This window comes from Cavia porcellus, unplaced genomic scaffold, assembly GCF_034190915.1.
Source record: "Cavia porcellus strain 051 isolate PalLab524CR breed Dunkin Hartley unplaced genomic scaffold, mCavPor4.1 scaffold_5, whole genome shotgun sequence".
Taxonomy (NCBI): Eukaryota; Metazoa; Chordata; class Mammalia; order Rodentia; family Caviidae; genus Cavia; species Cavia porcellus.
The window spans coordinates 14,278,874-14,294,122 of record NW_026947488.1 but is presented as its reverse complement, the minus strand read 5'-3'; the positions used below and the strand labels follow the sequence as shown (position 1 = coordinate 14,294,122).

Genomic DNA, 15,249 nt, shown 5'->3' with positions numbered 1-15,249 from the left:
ACTCTTTGAGAACAGGGTATCACTATACAGTTCAGACTGTCCTTCAGCTTGCTTTGTAGCCCAGGCTGGCCTTGAACTCAATCCTTCTGCCTCAGTCTCCTAAGTTCTGAGATTACAGGTGTGCACTACTACATCTGACTTACTAGTATATTTTTATATAAAGTGATTATTTCACTTTATACTCCTGGGAAATCTAAGGGATGGAAGGTTTGGCTTATTAAATAGCATATAAAATCTGATTACCTGTATAATATTTAATTCTTTGGGGATAGACAAGAGTTTGGGTTTTTTGAGACACATTCTCATTCTGTCATACAGGCTGACCTTGAACTCTAGGTATCCCACCCACGCTGGCCTTAAATTTATGGCTTCCTGCCTCAATCTCCAGTTGCCTAGGATTATAGGTGTATACCACCATGCATGGCTTTTCATTTCTTAAAACGTAATACATTGCTTTTAGGGGATGAACTTAAAATTTCAAGGTACCTTGTAAGAATAAAGGATAGTAACTGCTGGTGTTATTGGTAATGGTAACTATAAACTGATGGACATTTTTTGATTATCTTGAGTAATTTACAGATATTTTCAGGCAACTCTACTTAGGCCTTGTTGAGATTCCTGCTAACATAACTGGTGATCCTTGACAGTACAGTGTGTGGTGTCACTCTAATTTAGTAGTGTGGTGGTATCACTCTAATTTAGATTTTGTGACTTCCCAAAAACATATATTGTCAAATTAGTCATCTTATCTAAATTGGGTATAAGATATTTTCTAGGGGGCTGGGGATTTAGCTCAGTGGCATAAGCGCCTGCCTTGCAAGCAGACAGTTGTGAGTTCGATGCCCGGTACCGATAAAAAAGAAAAAGACCAAAAAAAAAAAAAAAAATTTTTTTTTTTCCTGGCCTGTTCACTTTAACTTTATTGTTTCCCATCTTCTTTTTGTGTTGCTGTAACTATAATTCAGACATTTAATGCATTCCTGTGATTTTTTTTTTTTTTTTTTTTTTGAAGTTAAAGTTTGATGTTTTCTTTTTTTGCAGAGAACAAAACGGGTATAGACCAAACCCAGGTCCTATAGGTCAAGGCATTAGACCTTCTGCATCTGGATGCAGCAGTTCTGTAGGTAGCATGAGCTTGTCACCAAACCAAGGCTTACAAATGCTGAGCAGCAGGGCCTACAGCTTGGGAGACCCCAGCACCACAGGACAGCTGAGTGGAGCTAGATATGGTACTTCAAGTAACATTGCTTCATTGACGGCTGGGCCAGGCATACAGTCACCGTCCTCTTACCAAAACAATAACTATGGGCTCAACATGAGTAGCCCACCTCACGGAAGTCCTGGGCTTGGCTCTAATCAGCAGAATATTATGATCTCACCTCGGAATCGTGGCAGCCCAAAGATGGCCTCACATCAGTTTTCTCCTGTTCCAGGTATTTACCTTAAGTGTTTTTCTTTAGTTTTTTCTTCCCATACCTCTGTACTTCTTAGCCAACTAATTTATTTTGCAATAGGAAGTGATGTATTGTTTTAGTGTCTAATAGCCTAATTCTCTTCTAATTTTTCCTCTAAATCCAGGCGTACAGTCTCCCATGGGATCTTCTAGCAGTACAGGGAGCCACAGTTTTTCCAGTAGCTCTCTCAGTGCCCTGCAAGCCATTAGTGAAGGTGTAGGAACTTCTCTTTTATCTACTTTGTCTTCACCAGGACCCAGACTGGATAACTCTCCCAATGTGAATATAACCCAAGCAAGTAAAGTGATCAGTCAGGATGCTAAGAGTCCCTTAGGCTTGTACTGTGACCAGAATCCAGTGGAGAGTACAATGTCAAATAGCAGAGATCACCTCAATGACAAAGAAAGTAGGGACAGCACTGGTGAAGGGTTGGAGAATCAGAAGGGTCCTTTGGAAAGCAAAGGTCATAAAAAATTACTTCAGTTACTCACCTGTTCCTCTGATGACCGAGGCCATTCCTCCTTGACCAACTCCCCCTTGGATTCAAGTTGTAAAGACTCTTCTGTTAGTGTCACTAGCCCCTCTGGAGTCTCTTCCTCAACGTCTGGAGGTGTGTCCTCCACATCCAATATGCACGGGTCACTGTTGCAAGAGAAGCATCGGATTTTACACAAGTTGCTACAGAACGGAAATTCACCAGCTGAAGTAGCCAAGATTACTGCAGAAGCCACTGGAAAAGACACCAGCAGTGCTGTTGCTTGTAGTGAAGGAACCGTCAAGCAGGAACAGCTAAGTCCTAAGAAGAAAGAGAATAATGCACTTCTCAGATACTTGCTCGACAGGGACGATCCCAGTGATGCACTCTGTAAAGAATTACAGCCCCAAGTTGAAGGAACAGATAATAAAACAAATATGTGCAGTAGCTCCACTATTCCCTGCTCAACTCAAGAGAAGGAGCCTAAAATTAAGACTGAAACAAATGAAGAGGTAACTGATTTTCACTGTGTTGCAGATTAGTTATTGTATGTCATCTGTTTAGAAAGATACCATATACATAATACCTGTTGTCTCCTTTAAGGTTTATTTAAGGGAAGTTAGTTGTGAGTTTTCATTTCTTTGTAATTCTTTTGGGCATTTGTAAAACATGTGATGCAATTTGAAATGTCAACTATATATTTTATAAAATTTTGGATATAACTTAAGTAGGCAATTTAAAAATTTGGGGGGCTGTGTTGTTGGGTTGAGACAATTTTTGGGTCATTAGAGAACAAGCCATGTAAAAAACATTGAATTGATCCAGGTAATTCTGATGTTTATCTGATAACCAAGTTTTTATACTTACATGCTCACGCCCTATGAAAGCATTTCCCAATCACCTCTCAGTATAGGAATAAATGAAAAACTTCAAGAAATCTCACATTGTGGATTTAATTTTCAAGCTAGTGCTCATCACATTTGTTGGTTAAAGCTCTTTTTAGAGCGTCCATTTAAATATTGTTAGACATCAGCTAGCCACTTAAATTACTTACCATACTTATATGTGTAGGGCCTGAGATTTAGCTCAGCGGCATAAGCGCCTGCCTTGCAAGCAGGCAGTCGTGAGTTCGATCCCTGGTACCGATAAAAAGGAAAAAAACAAAACAAAACAAAAAAAAAAACCAAAAAAAAAAAAAAAAAAAAAAAAAAAAACCCCAAAAAAAAAGGTGTCAGAAAGTATGTGTAGATGGAAACGTCTGTTAGCTAAGATCAGTTTTTCTTCTAGTGATTGTTAGATGGAAAATATTCATTTAAATTTTTCACTTTTTTTGTGGTTTGAAACCTACATGTTTAATGTAAGGGGAAAAATGTGCTTTTAATTTCATTTTCATTTTTATTTTTATTTTTTGTGGTGTTTGTGGGATTCTTGTGCAAGCAAGGCAAGGACTCTACCACTGAGCCACTTCCCCACCCCAGAAATGCTTCTTTAAAAGTACCACGTTCAGTGGTTTATAAAATGTTCATAATCCTAAGGAGGTTGTTTGGGAATGGGAGTTCTAAGAAAATAGCGTTAAGTTGGGCATTATCATTTCAGGTAACTATTATACTTTGGTTTTTTTTTTTTTTCCATATATTCTGTTGATTATTTATAGGTGTATAATATATTACACAGGTTAATTTTTAAAATTCCATTTTCAGCCATCTGGAAACTTGGATAATCTAGATGCTATTCTTGGTGATCTGACTAGTTCTGACTTTTACAGTAATCCTATATCCACAAATGGCAGTCATCTGGGGAGCAAGCAACAAATGTTTCAAGGACCTAATTCTTTGGGTAAGGGCAAACCAGATTTGTTTTGCTTTAAACTTGTTCGTGTGCGCGTGCGCGCGCGCATGTGTGTGTGTGTGTGTGTATGTATGTATGTATGTATATTTTTTTTACCTTGGGCTTGCCAGGCAGGTACTATGCCACTGAGCTGTATCCCTAGCCCACTTGTAGTGTTCTTATACCAAGAAAAGGATATAGCTACCATTTTTAACTTAAAGAATTCCTATTCTGCCTTTCAAATTTTTTTATAGTCATTTATGGTTTTTAAAAGGTTTTTGGGAGGCTATTTTTCTTAAAAAAAAAATTCTGTTTGTAAACAATGTATCAGTAACCATGGTATTTGTAGGAAAATGTTAATACTTATCTGTATGTGTATATATATATATATATATTAGCTACAGAGAATTGAATTAACTCAGATGATAGGTTAAAACTTGTCTTTTGGTTCTTAGCTAAGTTCTCTTGTATTTCTTATGCATTTATTCATTGATCATTTAAGCATGGAAATATTTTGGGTATTATTTGGAAAAGAAGAATTTATAATTACCCAGAATGATGGTTATTGATGCTCAGTGGCACTGTTTTCGAAACAGAAGTGGGTAGCCAAATCAGTCACCTATTTTGGAGGAAGAAAAGTTGGAAAGAAATGTTTTAGAAGACAAAAACACAATTTCTTTCTTTGTTTTGTTTTTGTACCCAGAATTGAATTGCAGGCCTTGCACTGGCCAGCTAGGCCAGCTAGGCCATCTGCCGCAGAGCTTCATCCCTGGCCCTCTCTTTGGTCTTATAAGAGAAATTCCCACTGTGTAGTTTATGTTAGCCTAGAACTTTGTATATCCCAGACTGGCCTCAGACTCAGAGTTTCTCCTGCCTTAGCCTCTTGAGCTGAGGTTACCAGCATGTGCTACCACATACAGCAGGGATTTGTTTCTTGATTAGAAGGCAAATCACTTGTCCAAAATTATGCTCATTCCATGTTTAATAAGTACATGTACATAAGATCCAGAAGTTTGAAATTATTGGTCACCTTGTCTCACTTTCTCCCTTCTCCCACATCCTTCCCTTTTTTGTGGTGCTGAAGATTGAATCTGTGGCCTCATGGATGCTAAGCATGCGCTATACCACTGGGATACATCCTTAACCTAGTGAATTTTTTAGTAAGGCATGAATCTGAATATTAATGATTATACCAGGTTACGAAAGAATGCCCAAGACTTCAGTCAACACTGATTATTGTTTATACCTTATTTGGGATGCATTTTTTTTTAAAAACTTTTTTTTTTTTTAGGGAATAGTTGTTTTTGTGACATTCTCCTGGGAAATGGTGGTAGTGTTTATATATTTTACTTGATCTTTATGTGTTGTTGTTTTTCTATTTTTTACACAGGGTACTGATAATGTATTTAAGGCTATAATTAAGTTCACTACATAGCCCAGTGTGGCATCAAACTTGTGGTGATTCTTGTATCTCAGCCTGTCAAGTACTGTTTGGCAGGACATTTAATGTAGTATCCTTCTTTGTTTTTAGCAGGTTTGAGAAGTCCACAGTCTGTGCCATCCAGTCGTCCACCATATAGCCGAGCAGTTTCTTTAGATGGTCCTGTTACTGTTGGCTCCAGTCCTCCAATAAAGAATATCAGTTCTTTCTCTATGTTACCTAAGCAGCCCATGTTGGGTGGGACTCCAAGAGTGATGGATAGTCAGGAAAATTATAGCTCAAACATTGGTAGGTTATTACTAATATCTTAGTGACCTTAAGTAGAATTTCATTATGCTGTGGAAAAGACCTAATCATTTTTACCTGTTTTAGGTGTACCAAACAGAAATGTGACTGTGAGCCAGACTCCTAACTCTGGAGACTGGGGCTTACCAAATTCAAAGGCCAGCAGAATGGAACCTATGAGTTCAAACTCTATGGGAAGGCCTGGAGGAGATTACAGTGCTTCTCTACCCTGTTCTTTACCCAGACCTTCAATGGCCGGCGCTATGTCAACTTTTCCTCTTAGGTCAAATAACATTCCTGGTGCAAGGCCATTTTTGCAGCAGCAGCAGCAGCAACAACAACAGCAACAGCAACAACAGCAGCACCAGCAGCAGCAACAGCAGCTTCTCCAGATCAGTATGTGTCATTAAACAAAAAATTATTAGCTATTTTAGGGCAGTTTTTATTATTGGCTTATTTGAAAATTTAACACTGTTTCTTTTTGCTCCCCCAGAACCTGGTGAGATTCCAATGGGTATGGGTGTGAATCACTATGCCCAAGCAACACCACCTAATCAACCAGGTTCCTGGCCAGATGCCATGCTATCCATGGAACAAATCCCTCATGGCACTCAAAACAGGTAGGACCTTATTTTATTACTGTTCAAAATGTTAATAATGTAGGAAAGAGTTAGAATAGGAAAAAAGATTGAAAAAGAATTCTTTATGATTTTGTAGTTGAAGTACCTGCTTGTAATTCTGCTGAGGCAGTAGGTAGAGACAGAGCTGTACTGCTAGTTATCAGGGCCATGAACTGTTTAATCAGACATATGAAAAAAATCTCTCTGAGGTGGTGCTTTTTTTTTTTTTTTTTTGAAATAAAATGATAATCTAGTGAGGAAGGAGAGAAATAAATAGTAGTTTGCCAGTATATGTTTTCTCAGTGTTCTTTTAAATGATGTTGAGAGAGGAAGTTTCAGTTTTTTTTGCAAATTAATTTTTAAGGGTTGTATAGTGCCTTTTTTTTTTTTTTTAAGAAAGGATCTTGCCATGTAGTTCAGAGTGGCCTCAGATTCCCATGTGCTGGGAGAATGTTCACATACCACCATGTCTAGCTTAGATAGTTGTTCTTTTTTTTTTTTTTTTTTTTGTCTTTTTCATTTTATCGGTACCAGGGATCGAACTCATGACCGCCTGCTTGCAAGGCAGGTGCTTATGCCACTGAGCTAAATCCCCAGCCCCTAGATAGTTGTTCTTAAAATTACTTAAAGTATTTCAGTGATTGTGGTGAAAGTGGGCCATTTTACCTATTTATCTTTATGTGAGAAAGATTGTGGGTTTTATTTTTTTATTGAGAAATCTCCCTATATATACCCCAGACTGGCATGGTCCTGAAAGCTGGAATTACATGCATGGGCCACCAAACTTGGCTCATGTTTCATTTTCAGTTAATAACTGTCTTGGTTACTCTTTTCTTGTTGCCAGGACAAAATAGCCAGTACTCAAAATGAAGGAAGGAAAGATTTATTTAGTTCACTGTTAGTGGAGGTTTCAGTCCATAATCAGCTGGTTCCAAGGCAGTGGCATGGAACTGGGGCAACAATTCAAGATAGCAGTCTGTGAATAACGTGGGACAACAAGAATAAACCACTTCTCTCTTAATAATGTAAGCAAGCTGCAAATTTCCTCCTCCTTCTTGCATGGACTTGGATATTTACAAAGTAAGGATCCTGGCTTCCCACTGAGAGTCTCTTAGTTAAATTTCTCAACCTGTCAAGTTGCCACAATGAATAAACCATGTCAGTAACTTAGTGCAAGATGCCTCTGTCAGGTGTCCTCTCTTGACTTCAGTTTTGCTGTAAACTAAGGGAAGGAAAAAAAAAAAAAAAAAACATTGATTGAATAAGGAGTGATTTCTGTGACTTTATGAACTTAAATGTTTCTTTACCTAGTGGAGATCAAATAGTTTCAAGTTCATAGATACATTCTGGTCTGGATTGAACCCAGCTAATGTAAAGCTACATTGTCACCTGTTTTTTAAAACTTTATTTTGAGACTGGTTCTCTCTAAGTTGCCTAGCTTGATGTTAAATTTGTAATGCTTCAGTCATTCTCCCAGAAAGTTGTAATTACAAGTGTACATACCACACCTACATTTACAGAAGTACAGAAGTGTTTTTTTTTTTTTTTTTAATAAGAACTGATTTAGTAGTGGAAGATGTTCTTTAACTCATAGTTTTAAACTGAGGCAATCCTCTTGCCTCAGCCTACTGAGTTCTGGGATTTCGAGAATTTGCTACCACACCTAGCTCACAGGTTTTTTTTTCTTAAACAGGAATTTTTCAAGGCGTGATAAATATCTCACTTTGTACTCTTTCACGTTTAGTGAACTATTGTAGCTTGTGTGTGGAGTTTGAATTATACATGTTAATTTAAACTTTTTGGACAAGTATAACAGAAAGTTATTTTGGCATTTTTTTCCAGCTGCAAATCATTGATACTTCAACATTTTTATCCTTTCTTTGATTCTTTGGCTTATTTCCTTGATTTTCAGATATTAGAATTATTATACCTCAGTTCTTGTTTACAAAACGTTACGATCTTTCCCTCTTTCCTTCATCATTTACTATCCCTCATTTAGGATTAGTCAATTCATTTTGGTAGTGGGGTTGAAGGGGTAAACTTTATGTGTTGGGCCTAAGATGGCCTGGTGAAATTTTCAGATGCAATTGATGTTATGTGCTATTTTTTATTGTATAGTTGCTTAGTTTGTTGGTTGATTTCTTTTATTTGTTTGTATTGGAAAGCATACTCAGGACCTCATACTAACCAGGCAGGCACTGTTCCACTGAGCTTTATCCCTGGCCCTCTGGTTTATTATTTTACTTGTATTATGTGAGTTACTATGTATTTTAAGTTAAAAATAGGATCCATGCTTATGACATTGTCTCATATATGTGTCATATATGTCATATATATGTCTCATATGTGTGTAACTAGAGATAAAACATAGGAACACCTAAGAAAGGGTCTTGCTACTTTGTGCAGAATAGTCTTGAACTTTCCATTTTCTTGCTTTGACTTCCTGAGCAACTGTAATTACAAGCATGTACAATACATAGCTCACCAAGATCTATGATCGTGGTGCATAAGATCTATGATCTTATGCACACTAGGCAAGCACTCTACCACTGAAATCACATATGCAGCCCTTTTATGGTTTTATTTGAGATACGGTTTTATTAAATTCACCAGGAGACCTTGAACTTTCAGCCCAACCTCTTGCCTCAGCTTCTCAAGTAGATGAGATTACAGGACGACAGCCATATCCCACCAGGTCTAGTTCTGTCGCTGAGCTACATTCTAGGCATTGAAACTCAGGTGAGCTAGTGCTAGGAAAGCAATCTACAACAAGTGAGCTGTGTCTTATGACCAAATGCTATTATTAAAACTGATTGCAAATGTCTTTCTAGACCAATTCTTAGGAATTCCCTGGATGATCTCCTTGGGTCACCTTCTAACTTGGAAGGCCAGAGTGATGAAAGAGCTCTGTTGGACCAGCTGCACACACTCTTGAGCAACACAGATGCAACAGGCCTGGAGGAAATTGACCGAGCTTTGGGCATCCCAGAACTTGTGAATCAGGTAAGTTCCTTCAGCATGGACCTAGAAGAATGTGTTTCTCCATGATCACTTGTGTACGTTGTGCACATTAATGAGGTCAGGTGCAGGATGCTTGTGTGTCTTCTATTCCTTGCATTATTTATGGATACCAGCAGTAAATCTTCAAAGTATGCTTCATGATCATGATTGTATTCCCACAACCTAGCATTTTATACAAATGTCATCATATTCTGGGAAAGTATAGAACAATGATTCATTGACATTAATTTTTTTTTTCCCCCTCCTCTTTGGAGACAGGATTTCATTATTCAGTTCAAGCTGCCCCTCAACTCACTTTGTAACTGAGGTTGGCCTCATACTCACAGCACTCCTCCTGCTGCAGCACTATAAGTTTTTTAAATGTAGTATTACTTGCAGGAATTTTTTTTTCTTTTAAATCATTTTTGTTAGTACATGTTACAATATATACTGATTACATTCATTTTAAGGAGCTGGTATATATGCATACCACATCTTAATTCTTTTTCCTTGTTTCCCCTCATCTTCCTTCTATTCCTATCACTACTTCTTTCTTCACTGCCTAGCTGGTTATTGTGTACTTTGAGGAGGCAAGATGCAAGCTAGTTGAAGTCAGTTTAAACCTAACAATTTTACAATGTGTAATTCTGAATATCACAACACCATCATCCTGTAGGCTTGGGTCACCACACCCTGTGGCATAATGTTCTCTTAAGATACTGGGCCACAATATTATAAATAATTTGCTTTCTTTTCCGTTAGCTTAATTTTAGCTTTGTTATTTAATTTTAAAAGGTTTGTGTTGTGAAGTCCAGGATGGTGAGGTAAAGAGTAACTGAAAAGATATCTGATAATTGTACACGCTGGAGCAGTACTCTGCTACAGAGGAGGGAGAATGTGAGTCATCTGTGGGGAACTGGATGCACCTTAATGTCAAGTGAGATGAATGAGATACCCAAACTCAAATACTGCAGTGAGAAACCAGAGTGTAACTGAAGTGCAAAATGCAAGAAAATAGAAAATAGGGAAGATAAAATCTTTTGTAAAAGCATGTTAGATTAAGAGCTTTTAGTTTGAAATTCTAGATGAAAAATTATGGATGTTTATCTTCCCCCCACCCCCCACCATGCACACTCATACATACATAGGAGCATATGCTGTCTGTGTACCTCCAATATAATAATACTATCTTTTGTTAAATGGCCAGTGTTTACATTTTGGCACATTGATGAGTAAGTATACCATTATTAACTTTTTTAGTTAATAATTGCCTTCTCTGCTAGGCATGCTGGCATACTCTTGTAATCCCAGCATTTGGAATGCGGAAGCAGGAGAATCACATTGAGTATGATGCCAACCTGGACTACATACGTGAGATCCTGCTCCCTCTCCCCCACTACAAATTGCCTTCTGTTTGTTTGTTTGTGCATACAGGTTGTTTTACAAGATACTCTTGTGAAAATATTAGAAGCTGTTTTAATTTTCAGACATAAGCTTTACTTCCCACTGAGGCAGGTATATCAAACATCACTGTTCTCTAATATTGTGTCTTGGTTTCCTCAATTGCAAAAGCCTATTTATTTCCGGTTTTACTCCTTTCTTTTGCAGAAACACTGGTTGTGACTTCTGTCCCACCTACATGAGATCTATTTTGGGTCCTCTATATCTAAGTCCTTTATTGCATTCTTTTGCACAGCTCACTGTATATTGAATTCTAGATTCAAAATAATTTTCTAATATTTTGAAAAATTTCTCTCCTCTTTGAAAGTCCAGGTTTCCTCCAGGATTGCCATTCAGTCTTTGGTTCCATCCAATCTGGTACCCTTGTTTATATTTGTTCCTTTTATATTATTTCTTTTGGCAATGAGAAAAATGTGCCTTTTGAAATCTGATTGTGCTCTATTTTGGTATAGGTTTGTTTAATTCTGTTGTGTACTAGGTACACAAATACCTATTTTAGGATTGGGAGCATTTTATTTTATGATTTTTTCTTTAATAATGTTATTTCCTCTCACTTGTGCTCTCTCTCCTCCTTTCCCTGCCCCTTCCCTTCCCCTTCTCCCCCTTCAGTACTAGGGATTGAACTCCGCTGCTTTTGCATTGATCTGCATCCGCAGCCTCATTTAATACTAATTTTGAAACAGTATCTAGGTTGCCTAGGCTAACCCTATCCCTAACCCTACAGGTAAGTTACCATGCCTGGGTCACTTCTGTCACATACACACAGAATGATTCCTTTGTATGATGATAGGCCCTTTCAGGAGCCTGTATTATTTGTGTAGATTATATGTGGTCCAGTTCCACTGCCAATTTGCTCATCAAATTTTGAGTTTGTTTGATTTGGAAAGGATAAATTTCTTCTAATTTAAAACATAATACTTAGGATATGATTCATAATATAGGAAAATGAGGGAGGAAAATTAAGTGGATGTATACGTAATAAATTACATATATAATGAATGTATGAATTTATGTGATTTTTTTTTTTTTTTTTTTTTTTTTTTTTTTTTTTTTTTTTTTTTTTAACCTTTGAGTATTTTCATGTTGGAAGCTTTTATCAAGTACTTAACTTACTTACCTGGTGATCCTTGATGGTGTTGTGAGGTTTTAGAATGACACATTAAAAAGGTGATTTGAGCCAAATGTTGGTGGTTTACTTGTTTTTTTTTTAAAATTTTATTTAATGAGAAAAAAAGAACAAATAAACAGATAAAGGGTACAAGTTATACAGAATTTCAGAAAAACAGTAGGAAATCACTAGTTAATTATATATTGTCATCTTAGAAATAGTTGTTGAAGTTACAAAATTAAAGCGTATAGAGGGGACTTGCAAACAGTGAGAGTGCAAACAGTTTTGTTCAATGATCCAACAAAACTCAGTAATATGGTTATCTATCTTATACACTTAAATATATATGCAGTTATATCTTTTAGAGAACTTTCTTTTCCTTTCTTTTGTACAATGACAATTACACATTTTGGTTTTATTACTCCCACGGTTGTTATTACTTTTTTTTTTTTTGAAGAAAGTAAAACCAAATGTGACATACCAGGACAGAGTCAGTCAAATCAAAAGGATGGACATAATACATAATGTAAAAACACAATACAAGGTGATCAACAATGGTTACCATAATGCCTCTTGTTATCTTAAAAAGAATTGCCTATATCATAAGTTATAATAAAATTGAACAAAATAGTAAAGAATAAGACCAATAAAACCAAAACATTGGAGAATTAGCGGTAATAATCAACCAGAATGGGTGTCACAATGAATCTTATTGTCTTCATAGTTGTTGCCTATACTTTCAAACTTGGTGCTATCAAGCATAAGAGAATAGAGGAAAATCAGTCAAAACAAGATGGTAAGGGCAGTACAGGATTTCAAATCAAGTTAATAGGAAATCACAATGGGTCACTATAATATAACCTGTTAGTTTTTATTTTTCCCTTAATTTAAAGGATAAAAATGAAAAAGTAGATAATAAAAAGGAGATTGAGATAAAAAAGAGGGCATAACAACAAAACATTGCAGGTCAAAACATAGCTATTTAAGCAAAATAGGGTTTCACCACAAGATAATCTCGACATAATAGTTACCATAGTGTCTCTTTCCTTAAAATCTTTGTGTATGACTTCGTATACTGTAGCATCAAACATATCAAGACAATGTAAAACCATTCAAGAGAATGACAGTATTACAGGGTATTTAGAATCAACTAACAGAAAATGAACAATGGTTTCTGTATAATTTCCTTGTCTATAAAAGTTTTTGTTTATATTATCACATATAATAAAATGCAATAAGATACAACAGGTTAAAACCAATGGAGACAGAAGAACAAAAGCTTGATGGGACTTCAAAACAAGAGGATATTAAATCAGCACTACTTATTATGATGTCTTGTTTTCTCCAAAATGGCTGTTCCTACCATCCAACCTTCTCTGCCTCATTTCTGTTGAGCTTTTTTTCTGTCATTAGTTGTCAGTTTGTCCTCTTCATTTCGCTTTCTGCTCCATTCATTGTGGCCGCTCTGCCACTGTTTCTGGTATTTTTCATTTTTAGAATATCTTGCAGTAATCTCTGTAGAATTGAATTGGTGGTTGCAAATTCCCCTAGTTCTTCTTTATCCTAGAAGCACCTTGTTTTTCCATCAATTTCTAGGGACAGTTGTGCAGGATATATCAATCTTGGCTGGAGGTTATTATCTTTCAAAGCTTGAATTATTTCCCCCTACGCTCTTAGTGATTTGATGGTTTGTGCTGAGAAGTCTGCTGTAATTCTGATGGGTGTTCCCTAGTAAGTGATCTGTTTCTTGTCTCTGACGGCTTTTAATATTCTGTTCTCATATTGGATTTCTGGAATTTTGATTATCATATGCCTGGGTGTAGCTCTGTTTGGGTTGTAGGTGGCTGGTGTCCTGTATGCCTCATACATTTGAGTATCTTTACCTTTTGTTAAATTAGGGAAATTCTCTGGATTATTTCTGTGAATAGCTTTTGTAGTTCATTTATTTGAGTCTCTACTTCTTTTATGTTCTTAATTCTTAAGTTATAGATCCTCTTATCATCTTCTAGTCTTTGTATTATTGTTTTTTGTTTTCTTGTTATTTTTAAGAAGTTTTTCATTTCATGCTCCTACTTTACAAATCTGTCCTCCAATTCTGATAATCTATCCTTAGTTTCTTTCAAGCTGTTAAGCCAGCTTTCAATAAAGTTTTTTAGTTTCCTGGTAGTCTCTTTGAACCTGCTTCACACATTCTATGTTTTCTCCATCAAACAATTCTCCCCTTTTTTTCCTGTCATTCCATTCCACCATCTGTTTTTTCTTGGGTGATGCTTAGCATTTCTCTAACTATTCTACTTATTTCTTGCTTTATTTCATTAAATACTTCATTTTTGAACTCGTCTATGAGGCTCCGGAGATACTGCTTTATGTCTATAGGTGCTGTGTCTGATATTGCATGTTTTTTGTCTTTATTCTCTTTTGCATTTACCTTTCCTGGATCAGTGTTCTCAGGATTGGGGACTGAGGACCCTTTCTTGTTGCTCCCTTTTCCCATACTTTTTGTTCCTTCCATTACAAGCCTATGTAGGAGGCCCCCCCCCCCCCTTTTTTTTTTCTCTTTGTCTGTTACAGTTTGTTTGAATCTTCTGACTAGGTGTTCCCGCCCACTGGGCAGCCTCTGCTGGGCCCGCCCCTCCAGGTCAATGTACTGAATGCTTCACTGCTAGGGTGCATCCCCAGGCACAGGGACCTGGTTTGGGCTAGCCTACTGGATCTTAGTCCCTGGCGTCACCAGGCCAAGCGCTCTCCACCACTCACTCTAGAGAGGGGAATATGTGACTAAAGTCATTGCAGGGCCTTGTTCTGGCTAGTCTGCTTGTTCCCACAATGTCCTCTGTTGGAGCCTCCTAGTCTATGAAAGGGTCCCCATTTCTCTCATTCAATTCAGGGCTCCCTGCCAGTCCCGCTCTCGCCCTTCGGTTCTCCGATTCCTGCTCTCAGAGCTTTCGCGTGTCTCTTTCCCTGTGGTGCAGATTGGGAAGCAGTATCGCAGCAGGAAATTTAAATCGCGGCTTCCAATGGCGTGGGATCCAGCTTCTGCACTGAGATTTTATCTGTTCCTGTTGTGGCATCAGGATTGCATTTCCAGTTGGTTTCTCTCAGCTTAGTTCGTTCCTGGGTCGGCATGGTACATCTCCCCTCGCGTAGGATTCCTCACACAGCACCGCTCCTGGATTCTTTTTTTTTTTGGTCTTTTTTCGTCTTTATCGGTACCTGGGTTCGAACTCAGGACTGCCTGGTCGCAAGGCTGGCCCTTATGCCGTTGAACTAAATCCCCAGGCCCTCCTCGCTCCTGGATTCTAAACTGGTAATCTCAGAGAGCCTCTGTGTCTGCTGTTATTTGTCCGCCATGTTCTCCTGGAAGTCCCGTTTGTGGTTTACTTGTAATCCCAACACTTGGGAAACCATGGTAGGGAGATCATGCTTTTGAGGGTAGTGTGGGCCACATAGTGACAACCTAACAAAACAAAATGGCTCATTGCTCTCCAAGTGTGAGCAGATTTCATTGTTTCTGTGGATAATGATTAAGTGTGGAACTGGCCTCATTATTTCAAGACTCCCTAAATTTCAACTGATTC

The 15,249-nt window shown here is 37.5% G+C and overlaps 1 protein-coding gene across 16 annotated transcripts in view; it reads left to right on the top strand.

Moving 5' to 3' along the window:
• Nucleotides 1-15,249, top strand: part of Ncoa3 (nuclear receptor coactivator 3) — a 129,892-nt gene that overhangs the window by 102,940 nt on the left and 11,703 nt on the right. For 12 of the 16 annotated variants that reach the window (XM_063248209.1, XM_063248211.1, XM_063248220.1 and 9 more), the window contains 7 exons: nucleotides 1,042-1,433; nucleotides 1,579-2,441; nucleotides 3,630-3,765; nucleotides 5,288-5,485; nucleotides 5,570-5,878; nucleotides 5,976-6,102; nucleotides 8,934-9,105. In XM_063248209.1, coding sequence (XP_063104279.1) covers nucleotides 1,042-1,433; nucleotides 1,579-2,441; nucleotides 3,630-3,765; nucleotides 5,288-5,485; nucleotides 5,570-5,878; nucleotides 5,976-6,102; nucleotides 8,934-9,105 — 2,197 coding nt within the window. The remainder of the gene's footprint in view (nucleotides 1-1,041; nucleotides 1,434-1,578; nucleotides 2,442-3,629; nucleotides 3,766-5,287; nucleotides 5,486-5,569; nucleotides 5,879-5,975; nucleotides 6,103-8,933; nucleotides 9,106-15,249) is intronic. The other 4 variants (XM_063248221.1, XM_063248219.1, XM_063248217.1 and 1 more) reach the window with 1 other exon arrangement.